The sequence below is a fragment of the Varroa jacobsoni genome, unplaced genomic scaffold, assembly GCF_002532875.2.
Source record: "Varroa jacobsoni isolate VJ856 unplaced genomic scaffold, vjacob_1.0 scaffold_1429, whole genome shotgun sequence".
NCBI lineage: Eukaryota > Metazoa > Arthropoda > Arachnida > Mesostigmata > Varroidae > Varroa > Varroa jacobsoni.
In genome coordinates, this window is record NW_019214331.1 from 96,428 (window position 1) to 117,179 (window position 20,752).

General features: G+C 41.0%; 2 protein-coding genes across 2 annotated transcripts; both read left to right on the top strand.

Annotated features, from left to right (window-relative positions):
- Positions 1-6: 6 nt before the first annotated feature.
- On the top strand, positions 7-9,290 carry LOC111270014 (uncharacterized). The gene is made up of 2 exons (XM_022850000.2): positions 7-4,647; positions 5,277-9,290. Exon 1 carries the CDS (start codon positions 1,204-1,206, stop codon positions 2,407-2,409), a length of 1,206 nt encoding a protein of 401 aa, XP_022705735.1. The 5' UTR covers positions 7-1,203; the 3' UTR covers positions 2,410-4,647; positions 5,277-9,290.
- On the top strand, positions 7,490-19,971 carry LOC111270018 (uncharacterized). Its single transcript, XM_086972336.1, has 6 exons — positions 7,490-7,508; positions 10,481-10,673; positions 10,784-11,013; positions 11,133-14,431; positions 14,641-17,029; positions 19,176-19,971. Exons 2-4 carry the CDS (start codon positions 10,557-10,559, stop codon positions 11,470-11,472), a joined length of 687 nt encoding a protein of 228 aa, XP_086828462.1. The 5' UTR covers positions 7,490-7,508; positions 10,481-10,556; the 3' UTR covers positions 11,473-14,431; positions 14,641-17,029; positions 19,176-19,971.
- The last annotated feature ends 781 nt before the right edge of the window (positions 19,972-20,752 follow it).

Genomic DNA, 20,752 nt, shown 5'->3' on the forward strand with positions numbered 1-20,752 from the left:
TATACGCTGTAGACGGACAAGGATAACGAGAGAGAGTCCTACAGGTTATGATGTGACGCCAAATATTTACCGATGATCACCATTTTCTATCGCTGCCTATCGATAATGATGATCATTATCAATAGTTCAGTGGTAATTTTTACTATAGAGACGATAGGACTTAGACTGCAACTCTGGTCAGTGCATGACGGCTCACGGTACCAGAATGTTTTACCGAAATCTAGTCGGGAGCTACTCTTGCGCCCCCCGTCCCCCGTCCCCAGCTCCAGATGCAGGTCGTTCCCGCCGACCTACCCACTGAACCGTGTGAAGACAGCCAGGTTTTTTGAAATAAATTAGTTAAATAACTATTATACTCTACTAGTCGTATTCGATAAATGGTGCGCTATCTTAATTAGCATTTATCAGCTACAGTGAATGTGGTATGAATGTAGGTACGTGCCAATCAATCGTGAATTATATACATAAATGTATTGTATGTGCCAGTAATAGTAAGGTCATTTCAAACCGGGATGTGTATGGTGACGATCATAGTATATCACGAATAGACAGTCAGGATGCTGATAAAAATAACAATGGGATTGATAACAACAATGGAATAAAATATGCTTGTCACCTAGCTTATTATTAGAGCGGCTCGATGTTTTCACTGTTTAGTTCTTATTTGTTCGTGTCGGATTGAAACTGCGAAAATACAGTAGCGTTTTAGACGTGTCATTGAAGTTCTAAGAGGAAGTTGAAACTTTCGTCTGTGTTACGTTACGGTATCCCTGCTCCTGTGTTCTATTGCCTACCAAACTTCAAAAACGTTTTTCCGCCTATGGGTAATCTAATTGCCGCCTTGCCTTGTCAATCCGTCTAACCCTTCCAACGCTGCTTCGGGAGACAACAGCTTTTCCAAAGAATTTAGGAAATAGAAATCAAACTGTGCTTCTGCCTCGTAGACAGTCGTCTGCTAGCGAATCAACGCAAACTTAGCTTGAGAGTCTATTGTCTTCTGCTAACTCCTTTCATCTTTTGCTAGTGCTGCTGTTGTCCTTGCCACTGCCAATCAGCCAGGTTAGGCCTCACGACCTACCTTTAGTAGCGACGAATCGCCTACCGTGTAGTTTGCGCTGCAGATACGCTGTTCGACACGAGGAAAGAAGCACAGGTGGCACATACATCTAACATTTGTTTCTCATAGGCACAACGACACCGACGATGCCGACGTCCAGCGGTGGTACCAGCGGCGGTCCATCGGCGGCTACTGCTGCCACAGCGATCTTTGCCCTAGCTGCATCCCATGCCACTGCAGGGATTTTAGCAGCAGCTGGAGGTGCTAGTAGTGACAGCAATGTGAGCTGCGGTAACAGCAGCAGTGGTGGGAGCAATAGCAACGGAAGCAGAACTTCATCCCCAGCACCAGGCCATCCCAGCAGGTCACTAGGAGGTTCAGCAACCATCGGTCCACAACCGCCCCAACAGTTTCCCACTACAACAGTTGCGGCAACGGGTACGATTTCGAGTAACGTCATTCCATCTCTGTCGCTCGGAACAACAGCTGCGATAGGAGGGTGGAGCTTTGGATCGTACTGTGCAGGTGGAGGAACCGGTTATATTTCACCAGTTGCCACAGCTGCCGGAGGAATAGGAAACGTTATAGGTGTTGCGGGCTCTGCAGTGACTAACTCAATTCCTGGCACAATTAAGGGAATTCTTGAGTGGCGGACCTCGACACCGCCGGCGGCGGCTTCATCATCGAGCGCAGCCGCGATACTGCCGAGAATTGCTGCGTCGTCTCCGTCGATAGTCAAATCAGTCGGGAAGTTCAGCGGTCAGGGCATCGTTGGTGGAGCACCGCCGGGTCACCTGCGAGCGCATTTGCGTTCTCCGCATAATCCGGACATAAACTCGCCCTCGTCCACACCTTCGAGCAACGATCTAGCTGTTGCAGTAAATGCTAACTGGATAGCGGGAGGAGTTGGCGTCGGCCGTTCTATTGGTGCAGAGTATCCGACGGCCACTGGATACGGTGGAGCAATTAACCTGTCGACAACGGGCCCGTTAGCTGCTGTGAACGCAAACAGTTTAGTAGGACGCGGAGCGGCGGCCTCTGCCATCTTAGGTACCGCCGTTCCAACGGTCAAGACGGCAATCGCCGGTGTCCTTGTCGGAGAGGCAAGCTGTCGGGGAACCAACGTTACGGCGATTGACTATTGTTCGTCAATTGTGCCTGGCGCAATTGGCGTAGTTACTGGGCACCAGCTTAAAGGCCATCAACAGACACATCTGCGCGATAGGCCGTATCGATGCGCCGAATGTGGTTATACTACTCCGCATCGAAATATACTTTATCAACACCAAAGTAGCGAGCATCCATCAGGCCAAGTTGACCAAATATCTCAGGATCAAGGGGCGAATGATTAGTGTGCTGCGTGAACTAGGACCTCTTTTAGGTCGAGCATAATCATCGAAAGAGGGCCAGCCAGATTTTTCAGCTGTGTTTTTCTTTCTTTCGGTGGTAGTTGTAACTGAATGACCTAGTCGATGACTTTCCAAATTGAACTAAAGAAACGAGATGCCGTTTTCGGCACAAACTGTATATCTCTTGCTAGCGTCCTCTTACCTAGTAATTATCAATTTGTAGTAGAATGTACACGATTCTGTAAAGTGCTAACTAAGCTATTCAATACAACGTTTTCTCAAGCAAGTTGCTAGAACGCATCCATAAATAAGTACGCGCACGAGTATCTGCCAGTGTAAGCCATTAAACATTGTCACTGAAGTTAACTTAAGTTGAAAATGGACGGGGCGATATTGGTGCTACTGATGTTTTCTGAGCTTGCTGCAATCTCGAGCCGCTCGAATACAAGAACGTCCACCGTAAGAGGCGTCGCGCCTCGCTATAAAATGGTTTTTATGATGAAACGTTTCGTGCACACTATTTTTTATGCACAAGATGGCCGCTGTTTTGTCATACCGAGTTAATCAAGAAAGCAGAATCTTTAACTGTTCATGCAAGAAAAAGCGCATGACAGTTTGAAAAGATTCTTTTCTTTATTTTAGTAATTATAGTAGAAAGAATTATAGTGCGTATTTAATATAAGAACAATAGTGGCTCGGTCAGTTTAACAAGCTGTTCAGGGAGAGAAAAAGAAGTTCTGTTCTCTGGCCCTAGCAAAGCTTAATCAAAGTGTTACCAAAATGTTTGCCCCATTTTGACTCTACCGTGAGCAGCGAACGGTCGTATATATCGTTAACGATAAGCAAACTGAATAAAGGGCATCCGGCATGCAATGAGTGGCCGAGCGAAGAAACAGAATGGTCCAGCAAGCTGAGCATTTTTCTTTACATTATGACCTCTTGATCGTACTTTTCCATTTGAGTAGTTTCTTTTTTGCCAAGGTTTTTTTTCTGCGGACTAGTAGAATGTGTTGGGCGACTACGCCCTGATTCGGGTTTTCGCGTTCGGGGTATTGTTATCTTTCAAGTTTCGCTCATCAGTCGACGATATTTTGTTCATAGCCGCTGGCACAACGAACAGAGATACTGAAGGTCCATCTGATCGAGTTCCCTTCGTGTCGACTATCAACACAACATCAACATCAGCGCCCAAATAGCAGGAGCACAAAAACAGATAAGAAACAATTATTATTATTATTATTTTTTTTCACGGAACGAAAAGCAATAACTATGATAAGGTAATGCTTGTGACGTGATTGTGACAATACGAAGAGCGTTTCCATGTAATATCAATGTCATTTGTTATGTGTTACTATAATAACACATACTATAATAAAGTTGCCGAGTTTGATATTTTGTTTATTTTTTCGTTATTGTTTTATTTCATCCGATGCCATTGTCATCTAATCTTTTGTTGATTTTTTTTTGTTATGACTTTGTCATCGTTATCAAGATAGTGTACATTAATAAAGATTTAGGTTGCTTCTGGGCACACAAAAATGGTCAAGTCTTTATTTTTGGCTTGTCAAATGCTGTTAAATACTATTGTACAGTAAGCATTTGTTAAACAAAGTATACGTTACATATTATTTCGTTTGTTTTTTTCCCTAATTTTCTGTGAATTTTTTCGTTTCCTGTCCTTCCTTCTAAACACCTTTGGCACCGCTACCATGACCTCCTTTATTTCGCTAGATGTTCGCATGCCGCCTCTTCTAACAGGAACCGTTTAGATATCTTGCACTTGCTCCTATTATCTAGTTTTCTATAGTGTGTTCATTATAAACAGTATTATTCTAGTCTCATGCACGCGGCACAGCAAAGGTCATCTAGAGCCGTCTTCTACAAGATCAATTAAATTGATTTGAGTTATTGTCGACTATGGGTACGTTTCTATGTACTTAGAACGGTAGTGCGAGTTGTAGTTTTGACGTCGGTCCCCGTTGCAGTGTTAAGCATAATGGATTGCTCCAGCTTCGGGTTACCTACTTCACCGAATGGACATCATCATCAGTCGGGACAGCAGGCCGCAAACTCCATACGAGTGAGTTTACCGAACTTCGGCCTCAGTGGCGGGGGTGCCGGGGGAGCTGGTGGAGGCAACGGCAATGGAAGTGGGAAAAGCTACAACCAAACGACGACGCCAGTTAAGTGCGAGTTCTGCAATTATGAGACGACCCATCGTGCCAATATGTACCGTCATAAGTAAGTAGCAACGGTGAACGTATGATTGCCATGTCGTTGTATCATTGTTCTGTCGTCGTAAAGGACAGACAGTGCTGTCTTCGTTTTGTTGTCCCTTTCGTTTTATTTTCAATAGACGTCGTGGTAGGTAGAATGATAACACTGTGTCATCGGTTTGACAAATAGAGTTTGCCCTTAAAGACATACATTTGCTACTCGCTGTATGATAAAGACTCGCTGTGTGTGTCTTGATAATGCTTGCGAGAGAGGCAGCTCTGTATGGGCATGCAAGTAGCGGACGCGCGCTTAATAGCCAAGCTCAACCCCCCAGTGGCAGTGGTCGGGCAGCACTGAGGTAACCAACAACAACAACAACAACAACATCAGCACCAACACTATCACCAGCACCAACACCAACACCAACACCAACAACAACACCAACACCAACACCAACAACATTCAGCAGCAGCAGCGGCGGCCCCTCACGACTGAGAGAGGAAAGGCGCTCTAGTAAAACGGGCGCTGGTGAGCGATCTAGTAAGCGACACGATATTTGATAACATCCTGTCGGTAACACTCGAACTGGTCGATGGCTTTTAGTTTAGAAATCGGTCGTGAACCTATTCTAATCTCGTTGTGTGCGATTTCAGGCGAACTCATTCCGGTGTTAAAAACTACGAATGCTCGGTATGCGGGGTAATGACAACACGTAGTGACAATCTTCGCCAGCATATGTTAGCAAAACATGGCTTTGTTGCGCCTCATATCTCGCACAGTGCGTCCGTAACGCCGGACATCATTCTGCCTGCAGCCACCGCACAACTCTTTAGCAATAATAATAACACCAAATAAGTTCTCGATTCTAAATAATAGACGTTATCAAGGAGTTGTCGAGATGCCGATCTAGTACTGCACATAAGCCGAGGCTCATATTCAACAGTGAAAATTCCCATAGACGCGCCTTTTTCTAGCCCGCGTATTCAGAGTAACGGTTGTGTTACGGCTACAGCAGTAGCTGGTTGGGAAAAAGACAGTAGAATCTGGAATTGTACCGACTGACGTCGACGAGGGTTTAGATATCTTTTCGATAAACCTAAGTTGTAACGCCCGTAACATATTTTACCTATTTGCATTTTCCTTGCGATCAGAGTTTGGCATGTGTTAAACGAGTCGTTTAGTACTGGCAGTAGCCAGTGAAAGGCAACGTGTCCTGTGCTGGGCATTTATTGGGTTCATGGGCAAGGACGGCCCTAATGAGCAGGCCGAAGAGGGAAAGACCTAATGTTTTCCATAAGTAATGTCGCTCTACGGATAAAAAGTTATCCGAACTGATAATCAATGGTATCTAAGAAATCGGCCGTCCGCCTCCGATGAGTGTCAACCTCGAATTTGTCGTCTTCCAAAGGTAAACCTCCGGACGGACTACAACAACTCAGACGAATCATGATAGCTAGTTAATAACCAAAATGAAGCTAAGAATTTCAGCCCTGCGAGGTGTGAGGCGACGATTCTCTTCGAGAACTCTTCGGCTATGACCTACGAAGAATTCTCATAGAAATGTTGGCTTTGATATATATGAATGAGTGAGATGAATCTCAAGTGGAAGAAGAAGAGAACAAGAGCAAGGCAACGACAACGATAAAGAATAGAGAAGTGTATACCTGTAAAACTTATATATAAATATATAAATACATAGACACAATTGATAAAAGTGCCGATCGGCTTGGAAGAACTGGTAAAAATACATGTGGTTTTCGTACGTATTAATGTTTGGCCTTCTATGGTATATTGCTGTATAAGTTGTTAACCGAACGTATCAAAGGGAGGGGGGCAATTAGTTATTCTCATACCACCAAAGTGCCATCGCTAAGCCTGCTAACAGGGGGGCTCAAGGTGGCATCCCATGTCATCACCAAATATAATGTATGTGTTGTTAACAACCAACTATCAAATACCAGATGGTAATTATTGTGCTCTTCAAGTGAACGTTAAATGATGACACTGATGCTGAGAGCGGTGCCCTAAAAAATAAATATGCTCCTATATATGAAAAAGGGTAAGTCACAAACTGGCTTTTTCGGCTGCAATAAAGATCAATAGTTATGAGCGGGAGATCGGCCTTCGTTTATAGTAGGACACCTTTATTGTTGAAAGGTTTGATCGGTAAGAACAAGCTCGAGATTCTTCGATGACAAACGCTTATGGATTTACCAGGACAGTAGATTGGTTTGAGAGGTACATTCAATTAAATTCATTAAGGTTACGCATCGTACGCTATAGCGATGCTACATTCATTAGTAGATCATGTAAATACCCATATATGCAATAGTTTTCTCAACGCTCAGCAATACTCAATAGACTTTAACAGGAGCTGTATACAGTGCTAGAATATATAACGGTATTGAAGCAGTCGGTACAAACGATGGTGACGCAAGCCCGCTATAGCGTCAAATTGCTGACGACAATAGGCTTCTGGCTATAATATCTGTTAGTTCACAAATATGAGTCGATTGTTTAGCGAATATATGGCTTCAAGTGTGCGAAAAAATTGCTATTACTTTGCTTAACGAAGTGGCGCATGTTGGATGGTGAGGTTTGTTTTCATTCGTGACGTCGAGCGATTGTACAGGAAGCAGAACGGACTCGTTGTCTGAAAAGTCGACGACGACGACGACGACGACGACGACGACGACGGCGACGACGACGACGACGATGACGACGACGACGGCGACGGCGACGGCGACGGCCTAACCCAGTAACGAGTCATCAGCCAACGAGAGACTCTCTCTCTCTCATATGATCAAATCTAATGCAAGCGTTGCTGTGTTCACAAATTAACTCAAGCATCATATAGACATTGACGATTTTCTTTACGATTCAAGGTGCGTACGACCCATCATTCTCAATTGATTATTTAGCTACCGACCGCAACCGGTTCGAATGCTCGCGGTTCTATATATACATATATATGTTTTTTTTTTCCTTTTAATGAAAACTGCCGTTTACAAGGTGAAGCAATAATTCGCACTGAAATAAAAGTCTACCTAGCCACATTTTTCGGTTTGTTTGACCATCAGACTACTAATACAACACGTATACGAAGACGAAATCAGCTCTACAAAAGACTATGGATACCCACCTCTTCTTAAACTAGCCAACGAAAGGCATTACGTCTTCTATAGTGCACAATGAAATGGGTCTAAGGCGGGTAGCATAGATCTATCTGCCCAGCTTAAATATCATACCGCAAATTCGTTTTGTTGTCGTGTTTGATTCGAATAACGGATGATTGTGTGATTTGAGGGGGTTTGTATGATACATGGCATTTATTCTCTAATTTCTCAGAATTTTCCTTTCCATTGCGTTGCAAATCAGCGTAGCGTAGCGCCGCTTTTTTTGTTCTCGTTAAGTGAAATGATATAAAACACACTTCGATTAAGCGTAATTTTCTATGTTTGCTTAGCTTATGCCAAGAGCAGGGATCGAACAGTTATCATTGTTTAAATGTTCTTGATGAAGCAAATAGGCAAAAAAAAAAACGAAGAAAAAAAAGGAAGGACCCAAATACTGGCCGAGCCACGGTAGAGGTCGGCAAGATAATCAGCACAGATTGACTGATCCGATTCGCAAACTTCTGCTGTGGCAGAACATTTTTCGCGGCTTGTGAGGTTACTTTAACGGCAAGGACCTCATCGCGCCTACATAACCCCAATCGGGTTAAGAATAATGTACTATTATCGTTTGTACTAATTCTCATTGAATTGTCTACAACAGAATTGAGGTTGCCAGCAATCTCCGCGTTCACTGCTGGTCTCCGTGCCGGTAAAGGTCATTTGAAGAGCGAGGAAAAAGACATTTAAATAAGCTAGGAAATGTAGTCAAAATAGGCAGATACTCGAATAATAATAATATACAATTGATCCCACAAAAGTGCAACTTAAGGCGATGTGATGCGAGAACAAATGAACAGGAGCAGACCCCAAAAAGGAATGAGTAAAGGGTATTAGCAAACAAAAAGGGGACAGAGTGTCTATACGTCATTGTGTTTGCGCACTTCCAGCTGTATGTAATGCAAAGCCAGTGAACAGTGATATCGATTTAAAACTTACCTTTTTCTGTTTGCTAGAAGCTTATTATGATTTCAATATACAATATATTAAATAAAGAACGATGAGGTGTAAAACTAAAACGGGTAGATTCCGTATCTTCCGGACTAGACGCCGCGGAAGATCTGTTGTTCTAGCTGGTGATGTGTTTGGCTGCCAATGGGGCAGCCGCAGACTCTCCGATATATACTCAATATATATATATATATATATATATAGATCTGTATGAACTTTATTATTATCGTCAGTTAAGGAAAGGTGGTTCTAAAAGAAGGCCTCCATCGTGTTTATGTATATTTCTAGTTATTATTATAAACGTAATGCCGAGGGCGACATGATGACCAACGATAGAAATGCTATATCGTAATCATATGATAAAAAAAACAAAGATGAAGTAATATTAGTTGATACCATCAAGACCAATGAGCAACTGCAAAAAACAAGATGCGAACAACTCATATATATGTATATATATATATATATATATATATATATATATATGCATATATATATATGACGAAGCGAAAATATGGAAAAATAAATATGTCGCTATTTTGAGCTCGTGTTCTTATTTTTACCGAAATTACGTCGTATCAATATATCAATATAGAACTAATCACGAGTATATTCTAATCGATTGGGGTACCTTCTACGGCGTTCGTCGAATGGCCAACCAAACTTAGGCATTCCTATAATATCTACTTACACTAATAACAAAATAGTTCTCGATATTTTTGCATTTGTATCTTTTCGTATGCAACTATCAGACTGTCAAGTCCGTGGGGTTGGTAAAAATTCGTTCAACCTGATTTAACCGGTAGGTTTTTTCGACTAACCCATTTCTGTATGTTTTCAGTACAAAGCAGCTCGGAGCGTGCATCAAAGGAAATTAGTTTTTTCTTTTTTCCTAAAAACGATTTGGGTTGACGAGAGGCAGCCATTAGTAGTCAGCAGCGTTAAGGGAAACGTTGTATTTTCACGTATGTTTTTTACAATATCCCAGACTGACAAGATCGACTTTTTAGTCGGGAGATTCCAACAACACCCTACCCCTCTCCCCGTTCACAGTATTCCACTTTTGCTTCGAATCCAGCAGTGATGTAATTTACTTTGTACCTTATTCAGTGAGAACCCCTCAAACGGATTATTTTCCAAGTCCAGTTCTCTGTGAGTATCGTTTCCGAAAGGCCCGCTGCACGAACATGCTTCCTGTTTCAGCTATATTCATTTACGTTTATTTCCTACATCTTGCCTTTGTTTCACCAACTTGTGCCTTATCATTCTAGTTTCAATTATAATACCAGTTGCACAGATCGGCAGAGCTATTCAGGCGGGTCATTAGAGCGATCAACGGACGATATCCATAGAAGCGAAAGTCTTAATCACGTACAGTGCAAGCAGATCAGATCAAACACGTTTTGCGTTACGCTCCTAGTTCGCTGCAGGACAACACTAACAACAACAACAACAACAACAACAGTCCTTAAACGCGGTCCTACCTGTACTATAATATGGGCTGTTTTACTCCTTCGATCGATCGGATAGCTCTTCCGAAACGATTTGGTGGTGGCATATTTCCTTGAATTTCCATCCTTGCTTTCAAATCGTGCATAGATCGTCAACAGAGTAGTCTTCTAACGGAACTTCGTTCCAGATTTCGCCGGCAACGGTGGGGGATCCGTTCGGTCTTCGACGCTGGCCGGTTCTACTCATCCCATAATGACGATGCCTTTGCGCGATTCCACTAGGATAATTCGAGTGCGTTCACCGCAACAAGCCCAACAAAAGCAAGAGGTACAACAGCAACACCAACTTGAAGTTCGGATGGGTTTGCTTGAAACTACCGCGCATCAGCCGACGCCCAGTATTGATGTGTTGGTTTCGACGTTAACTAGCGAGACGGAACTTTACCGCGCTTGGACAATGGCCAGTGGACGCAAGGTTAGCACAAAGGCCAAGATGTCAAATCAATAAGCACAAGTACCAAGTTTCGGATAGGGTAGTATGTATTAGATTATAGCAGTATTGATTTTTGCTTTTTCCATTTACAGATGTTTAGCTGTCTGACGTGCACGTACACAACGTCTGACCGACGTACAATTGAACGTCATAAAATGGTTCATACAGGGGAGAAGCCATATGCGTGTACTGATTGTTCGTTCCGTACGTCGAGACGAGATACGCTTAACAATCATATCCGATGTCGACATCCAGAAACATTCGGACTACTTCTGATGGCTCAACAGCAACAGCAGGACATCGGGAACAATGACTATGTCGAGTGAGTGGGTGAGAGCGGTAATAGAGTGCGAGAGATTTTGTACCACTTGTTCTTTAAACTATCTCATGATTTAAGTTATTCCCATTGATCACAACAAGAGCTTTTCGGAACTATTTCAGACTCATCCGAAGTGTGCACAGGCAGTATTGCCCGTCCGATGTTACAATTGCACCGCTTGATGCTTCTAGTTCGGCCATATCGAATGCAAGCCTTGAGTCTAATGCAGCAGGTAGCGACGTTGTCAATCCGTCGACAATAGGCCGTACGGTTCACCGGCTGCAAGATGACAGCGTCATCCAGATAGTACACGATCACGTGATTGCCTTAAATTCACGCGCAAGTTCGCTAAAAGAAGAAGCTCAGAAGTGCAATCCGGTCACCAACGTTGCCGATGAGACCGGCTTGGCAAACGTCCATAACCAACATACGGCTCAAATGTTTAAAGCCGAAAAAGACTAGTTCTTTGTATAACAAACGAGGCAAAATGACGTTGATATCGACGCTCGCGGTTAGCTTAACTGGACTGTAACACGTGACATCAATGACTCGACAGTGACGTGACGGGGGTCACGATTATAGTTCGGCGTTTTTTGTCACGCTTTCAGCGCTCTGTGCCCTCTGGGCAAAAATAAATGACAGAACTGTACAAAATAATTTAGGTAATAAGATACAGTGTTAGCATAACGTATGTTCATTAATAGCGTCTTACTCATGTACATACAGGGAGTACGACAGATGAAGGATATCGGAAATCGAGATCGTAGAACAATTAATTGAGAAGATAGATAGTTGAAGCTTGGTGATGTATGACGACAAGTGACCGTCCTACAACAAATCATAACCATTTATTGTCTATTGTATTTTTTTTTTTTTTTTGTTTGTTAATCAAATTTACAAAAGCAGATAAGTAGCGAAAGGATTCGAATAAAGTAACGCAAGACAGACATTAGCCTCTCTCTATATATACAAGCAGGTATTCGTGTTGTTGTCCATGCTTACACATGCTAGTACACTACAAAAATTCAGGCAGGATGAAAAACATTTGTTCTTTACATTTATTAAATGTCTAGCCAAATTTTGGCTCGGGTTTGAGCCTGAACTTTTCCGCTTTTTCCGCTTAGAAGTGCTAGTTCCTGTCTCCATCATTTGATATGGATCGTCGATTTCAATCAGTTCACAGACATATCGCCTATTCCGCTGTGCATTTATCAAACGCTGAAAATATTTCATGTTGTGTGCCCAGTATTTAAACCGTTAAGCATTGCTGCAAACGGTCGGTTCCTATCACACGAAGCGAGCTGCGTCCACGCCCGAATTCGAACCTGACGACCGCCTATTCCAAAGCTTACCAAATAAACACAGGAACGTTTGTCTATTAAGCGTGGAGTAGTATATTTATTTATGTTTGTCGACGTTAACAAGCCCAAAGTTTCGAAATTGAGAATACGTAAAAAGGACTGCCTGCATGTAGATTTTTCTCTCTTTTTACATAATTGCTGTTCCCACTGAATATGAGAGGCTGACGACAGCAGACTATATGGCAGAATGGAATATATTTTTTTTGAATAGTCATTTTCGTTCAGCTGTAGCTTGAATGAGCAGTGCATGTGTGAATTTCCGCTTCGATTAATCCACGAAAAAATTACTTTTGGTACCGAATTTTTTAAGGTTTTTTTTCTATTTTCTCACATTAAAGTAAACACATAAATCATTCTTGTTACGAGACGGTTACGAGCGATAGTAACGTCAATAACATAACTGTTAAAAATAGGCTGAGGAAAAATACCAGTCAGGCCCGATTTGTCATTTCAATATATGTGAAGCTCTGTTCGTTAAAGTCGCCTTCGTCAAAACTTTAATGTTAAAGCTGCTTTTCAATACAATTTACCAGTGATGAAACAAGAGCGTAAGTGACCTTTCAGCAGCCCTTGTTGCTTTCAGCGTGGAAACATTTCGTTCTAAAGCTTTCTGCGCCCTGTGATTCAACAGATTATTAGACCAACTCAAGCTTTTGAAGAATTTCGTCTGCTACAAAACAGTTCTAAATAGGAGTCCAAATTTACCATTAATTTAGGTAAATTGTAACGCTTCGTTAGGATAGTAAATACTCATAACTAAGGTAATTTTTCGACGACAATATAATTTAAAAATCGGGAAATGAAGATGACACATACACTAGAGCCATCAGATCGCTCCCGTATAGAAATTCGTTTTCATCAACATAGTGGTTATAACGAGCTGACTCTATTACGGAGCACGTTATTCTAGGCAACGGATGATCAGATAGTTCTAATCATTTCTGAGATGTTAACGAAATAAATCAACCCCCCATGGAAGTGTGCTTTCTATAGATTGCCCTACTTCTGCACTGCTCTTCTTTTATATATATTATTAGCCGAACTCTAGGAAAATACGTCTAAGAAAATTTTCTAGAAAATCTATTTAATTTAGCTCAATATTAATAATAATAGATTAATAACATTTAATAACAACGCCAGTCTCCGTTTTACGGTGTATCAAGTACTGTTCTACTACTTATGTATATATAGAAGACTGTAATAGCAGAAAATGTTGTGCTTTCTATCGTACTGAACGTTTTAGAAGAAAAACTCAACCATAATGATATGTGATCATGAGACGATTTTATCATGGCAGTGGCATATTACGCAAGCGAAGCCGAAATAAACGGTGGAAGTGCCACGTTCGATTGATATCAACAGTGTGAGATATTTTATAGATACATAGACTAATATCGGTAATTTTTTTATAATATATATTTTTTATACTATAATATAATATTGTATACATAGTACTAGTTTAACTAATGTATATGGGAGCGAAAAGAAAGCGTGCATACGGCGACCGTAACATTAACTAGAGCTAGTACTAATTCCGTTCTTTTCTTTTCAGCTGGACTCGGTAACACTTGAAGCGGAGCAGTCTCCTAAGACTAGCATGGTCAAAGGAATATTTAAGCAAGCTTGCCGAATCTTCAATTTAAGTGGAACTGTTATCTTAATTACGAATTCTATCTGGTCCATTCGTGGTGAAACACTTTCTCAATAAATGTATCGCTGTTATATGCCACAGACAGAACTCTTTGATACTCCTGTTTTCATGACATCGCCGTGAATACTCCGATGTGTGTGTTTATGAAAAACATAGAGTTGAACGCTTCTGATACATCGAATAGCTTTCCTCTGTGCAGATATTAACTGGCGCTTTGCATTTTGCAGTGACTTCGGAGTCTTTGCTATTTGACGTCGTATCAACTGGACATACGTCACCAGGGGTCACATTAACTTCATTTGAAAGGGCTCTATCAAGACCTGGTCGGCCCAGGGGGATATCCCCTTCTTCATCGACGGGGGTACCTGGCCGGCATCCAAGTAATCGCCTATGCCCACTCTGTGACAAGGTGCCGTAAGCGACATCTTCAAAGAAATCTAATACGCAATGTCTTCTTGGTCCAATCCATTCTCGGCTCAGATGACAGCGTGAATTAAAATTGCGATATCTCGCCAATAGGTTTAGCTCTTCAGATAACACCGTTATGTTCTCTGCCTTTCGATTTGTTAAATCCCGAATCTAATATCAGCGTTGTAATGTCTGTGGGGCTGCTTGCAGGTGTTTCCCCTGAAGCGGGACCTCGAGCGTCACATGGTCAAGCATACTGGTCTAAAGCCGTATCCATGTCCGTACTGCCCGTTCCGCACAACCCGCCGTGAGCACGTGTCGAACCACGTTAAAAACAAACATCTCGACCTCTATATCGACTACATCGAGGTCGCTCGCTTGCGCAAACAGCGCTATCTTTCGACGCTCACCAGTTTGCGCACTCCGGGGGTTGACTCATTCGATGAGGAGTTGCTAGATATGAATGCGCCTACACACGAGGATTCCGCGACAACGATTGACGCCGAAGGTGGACGACATTTTAACAACATATCTCCGCATTTAAATATCAATCGTCGTGACTCATCTGCAACGTCTGATAACAATGGACACATTTTTCCTTAAAGTGATGATGCTGGGAACAGGTGCAAGGACAATGATAAGGTGGAGTAACATCGTGTAATCAGTGCAGTGATGTTGAAGAACTAGCATAATTTGACCTTCTCAAAGAGAGGCAAATCAGGAAGAGCAATCGGAGAGCGAATGAAAAAAGATACGGATCTGGCCAACGGGGTTGCCATTTGGTAACCCGTGGACATTTGACAGGTTGCCATAACACGTCGGATCCACAAGTCGATAAGCGTTACGTACCCCGACGCGTTGTTTGCTACTGGTTCTTTGTGTTTTTAGGCCTGTTTAAAGTAGGATATTTTAGTAGCAAGAGGCCTAAAAAAGGCACAACCAGCACAAGATATTGCTGCAGCGTAGCCGTTAACAAACAAGAAAAGCTTTCGGTGTCCAGTTTGCCTCCCCAATTTCTTTTTCAATTACTATATGAGATAGGCACATAAAACAAGAATAATACGTGAAACAAATGGGTATGTAGTTGTTAATTATTATCATTACTATAAGTAATATGATGACTAAGCACGGGCAATCTTATATTTCTCCCTAGCTCATGTCCCGCTAAGTCGATTTGCTCAATTTCGATAAAAATAATAACAGTATAATGATAGTCACTTGTAAATGGAAACTATCCACAAGAAGAAAAAGATTCGAAATATCACAACAGGAATAGAGTCGCAGATGGAGGTCGGGCGCACCCCGTGTACAAGGACTGCCATTAATTGACTTCAAGTAAACACAAATACTTGAATAACGAGAAAGGTATGGTAAAAGTTAGAAGCACTAATTCATGTTTCGGCATTTTCTTTCGGCGTATCCATCTGTTACAAATCGATTTTCGACGCAGTGTATGGAAGTGTGTGTATAACGGGTGTCCTCAATCGACAGGACCATGGTAGAGCATCAGAAAATTCGATCGAACTTACTGTCATTGACCATAATGAAGTGGGAGCATTACGATGCTAAAGAACAACACATTTTCTATGCGAAGAAGGATAAACGGCAGATTCTGGCGTATGTAGTTAACGCAACGTTTGATGGAGACTCGTTGCCGCATCATGCGTGCCATATATGTAGTTGAGACAAGCGTTTCGTGATATAGAAATAAAGGAATCTGAGGAGATTTCCAATGATCAAAAGCTCTGAGGGTCGCTTCAGTATGATTCGTATAAACGTTCTGAGCACGAGCGATAACGACTTGCCCCCGTAGGGCACGTACAGCGTATGCTAGAAGATCCTAATTCTTGATGGACTATGGTCACTATTATAACAATTTTACTATTACAATCTCTGTCATTTCCACCAAACGTATTCCTCAAACAAGATACAATGGTATCAGATAGACGTTTTCTTGTGCCGAAACACTGTAGATTTGTTTTGCACCAGTATATCTAGCTGATGAACTTATGCGGACAATCAAGAGCTATTCGCTTCGGCAGAAACCGCGGCAACGATATTTTTATCGATTGAACAGATTGGAAGAGGCTGAAGAGGATGGAAGTGCGAATGCGTGTGTGGCTAAGGGAAATGTCGAGAAACTTCAAGTTAGAAAAGTGTGTGGCCAATAGCTCATCGTGGATATTTGCGAGGTGCTTTGCTATTAATTAGGTGTGGGTCTGGGTGTGTATACCATCGTTAGTGTGCAATGCGAAATGGGCTTTCTTAAACTAAACTGAGGTCTAATTATTGACCCACAAGTCAATCGTAGTTAGTTGTGGTGTTTGATTTGTGTTTTTAGTTTCTGCATATATTATTTGGTTAAATGAGACAATGTATTATCGTTACCAATTAGTCTTGTTACATGCAAGGCCTATTACAGTATTTGAGGCATTCCTATTTCTGTGGTTATAATGATATGAGATATTAACAGTATTTCGTTTAGGTTGACGGTCATTAACGTTTTGGTTTTTTTTTTGTATATTATTTTTACATAGTAGGCGGCTAAACATCTGAGGGGCGTTGGGACTTAACGACAGTTGTCCTAAAGAATACGGCTGTACGTCATGGTCCGCGGTATTTCCACTTTTTTAGTAACGAACACACATTATATATATTATAAACTATATGAAATAAAAAATGTATCAAATATATGTATATGTATAAAACTAGGCCATTACCGTTACGACGAAAGGTGAACCCATGTCAGTCAGTCAGTCAGTCAGTTATCACTACTAATACGTATGGAAAATCATTATTATCTGAAGATAAAAATCAATAGGTGCCATATATATATATATATATACAATAGATAACAACAGCTGTCTCTCTTCACATTCTGCGATACCATGTTACAGGATAATGATAGATAATCACCATCACTATTCCTAATATATTCACCACAACTTAATAATACCGGCAAAATCTTAAGATCACAAATGCATAGTCAACACACATATACATAAGCATACATACATACATATACACACGAGAGATACATAGGGGAACAGGTAATATCGCTCCGCTTCGATAAGAAATGTTCTACATATATATATATATATATATATATATATATATGAATATAATACACATAGTATTACTATGGATTGTTAAAACAAAGCTCATTTTTGGTGATAGCAAACAACAATCAACACCGTATTGTTGTTGTTAGAGGAAGGAGACGTGATCGTACTGACGGCTCGCTGGAAAAAAATAGCGCCGACTTCGGCCTCGTTGTTAAAACCATAGTTATCATTATTATAGAATATAGTAGAAATACACATTCAAATACTGAGGATATATTCATCTTGTTACCTGTCTGTTAAGATAAAACATCCATTATATATACATACAGAGTATATAAAGTCATTATTGCTATAATTGTATTGTTATTACTGATGAACTAGAGCATATATACACGCTAATTGAAATGCATTATATAAATCGTCATGATATCAGATATGGTCACTGTCATTTAATGGACATGTCCTGTGGTCATTGAAGTAACGTGCCTGCTTGTGTGGTCGTCTATGATTGCCGGAACATTTACTCCCTCGGTTTGTTTCTGTCGAGATATACACATGTACATGTGCGACAAGAACATAAGTAAAAACCCTAGATGCATAAATCTAACAGGGGTGCAGAGCTTGAAACAGAGAATTTCAATAAATTCGAACCACCCATTATATGTCATAGCATCATAACGACCTTGCCCTTATACCAAAAAACAGCAAGGAATTGACCAAAGAAAGACCAGCAACTAATTAATTGATCGGAATTATATAACTTTTATTTTGGATTTGTGCTCATCTATCTTCTTTAGATAAACTCTCTCTAATGAGATCGTCATTTTGTATCACCTTTTACTGTATCACGTCTACCGTCACGATACTTTTCTCGTAAAGAACAACATCATACACTGGTACCTATCCTACGACAAATAGAGGATTGACTTGAATTTAATTGAAGTGTGCGTGTGATGTCTTGTGAGGATAGTAACAAACTGAAAATATTCACAGTGAGGTTGTGTGATCAATCGAGCGAGTGATAATTAAATACTATAACGAATCACTATATATATATATATATATATATATATATATACACATTGTTAGAAGGCTGAATAAAAGAGAGTGATTTCTAATTATTAAGTATATATATACTTGTTTATTGTTAAGGTTATCAATGCATTTCACAATGCCCACGACGTCACTACTGAAATTAAATCCTAACAATAAATAAGGATTCGCTTCAGGGAAGGAAGACTAAGAGATTATCGTACATCCCCCCTTGACCCACAATTACTATCGCGTCTGTAACAAAGTTTATCAATTCCATATCATACACAGTTATAGTAAAGATAGCATATTGATAATATGATTTTTGACTGAATCAGTGCTATATATATATATATATATATATATATAGCTAGGCATTCATGAAAGTATGGTGTGAACACCCCTTGAATCAAATTTGGTCTCTGAGAGAGAAGGCAGCGCGAAGTTATCGTTATTATTGAATCCGAAATTAGATGTGTGCTAAAAGAGGAAAAAAAATGAATGAAGAAACGGACTTCACACAGAATCGATAGTTTGATGCGTCTAGTTACGACTGGTAAAAATGTTTTCAAGTACGCCTACTAAGTACTTCGAAAGCATTTAACTTGCTTGTTTTTGTACTAAACAAAGAAAATTATTGTTTTTCAGTAACAAATGATGACGATGATGATGATGATAAAACGATAGCATCAACCGGCTTTTCCAGTACTTCAAGCAGCTGTTCGGCATTGCTCTGTTTCTGGAGTTTCGCTACTTGAAGTGCTGTCTTCTAACTGGAATAATGTATTCTTCTAGATAGAGAATATTTATATGTGTGAAAAGAGAAACACTGTTTATGTGTAATAAACAGTAGATAAAAGTGCTAACTGATCATTGATTCATACCACTGTAGTTATTGGAGTCTGTCATTACCTTTCTTACGGCGCTTTTCTGCTGTTAGTCGGTATCGACGAAAGTAATGGCAGCTACACAAAATCACGACGGACCCAGAATATGGCACAATGAGATGGTCCTGTACAGATCATTAATTCAACAGCTGGGTTACATACTAGATAGAGGACGACGAACGGATGTTAGGTTTTGTTTGTCTGTCCGTCATTGACAAGAAAAAGAATTCAAAATTGTCGTCAGGATGTCAAAACAAATTGGAGGATAAACATACAAAGAGCAACCAATGCTAGCCCGTTTTAGAGTAGTTACGGCGAGTGTACATGCGCATAGAACAGATTGTATATGGTCGTCGTTCATAACATAGTTATGAAAGTATTTCAATTGTATGTTGGCATTACGGTGTTTCAAAGGTGACCAATGAACAATTTGGTGGTTGATAGTATACATGATCGATCGCTGCTCCAAAAGGTGATACGGATCATACTAAAGAATGCCGAAAGACGAATATACAGAAAGATACCATAATAAATATTTTTCTTTGCGGAAAAAATAATTGATCGGCAATTTTCTATCATCATATGCCCTAGCTGCTAGAGGGGTAGGTTTTTCGTTATGGGGGCATTGAAGGGTGTCAAGTTGCCACATGCCGTTCTGAATCCTTTGCACTGTTATCGTTACGTGGGTGCCAGTCTTGGATGCACGTTCGACTTCTCTATATTGGTTTAGATAAGATGTCTGACCATTGTTACGTCGTGTCTGCCAGTAAGAAATTGTGGTGAAAATGATGCATTTTCCTGTGTTGTGAATGTTTTCCGTTGCAGTAACTGTGTCGTGCTGTTTCCAACGCTTTGCTGCAACGTACGCTTAGGCTCTTCTATGATAAGGCACAAGCAGTCGATGGAGCGGCAACGCTGAACTGGCCAAGAGAGATACCAGCTGTCCTAGTTATACTTTGCCTTATGCCATCCACCTAACTCCTGCTTGCGTAATAGCAGCCCTTCATGAAGAGCCCAACCTTTTCCTATTATCAGTGTCCCATGCTTGCATAACCGATCATCCCTAATACGATTCGACTGTTAGCGTATTTTTTCGTGTGCGCATGCAGCCTTCATCCAATAGGTAGGATTAACCGAAATTGAGCGAAGTTAATCGCCTGCGTTAAGTTTGTTTGCAAATCTCGTTCTGCCTTTCGCCGTATGTGCATCCGTGTGTGTGTTCTCTTTGTATGTTGTGCCGCGTTGTCACTTTCAGGTATGGACTCAACAGGCCAAGCTGAATACCCCTGCAGGTACGCCGCCGACACTTTCGATGCTACATTGCAGTACCATAAAGCT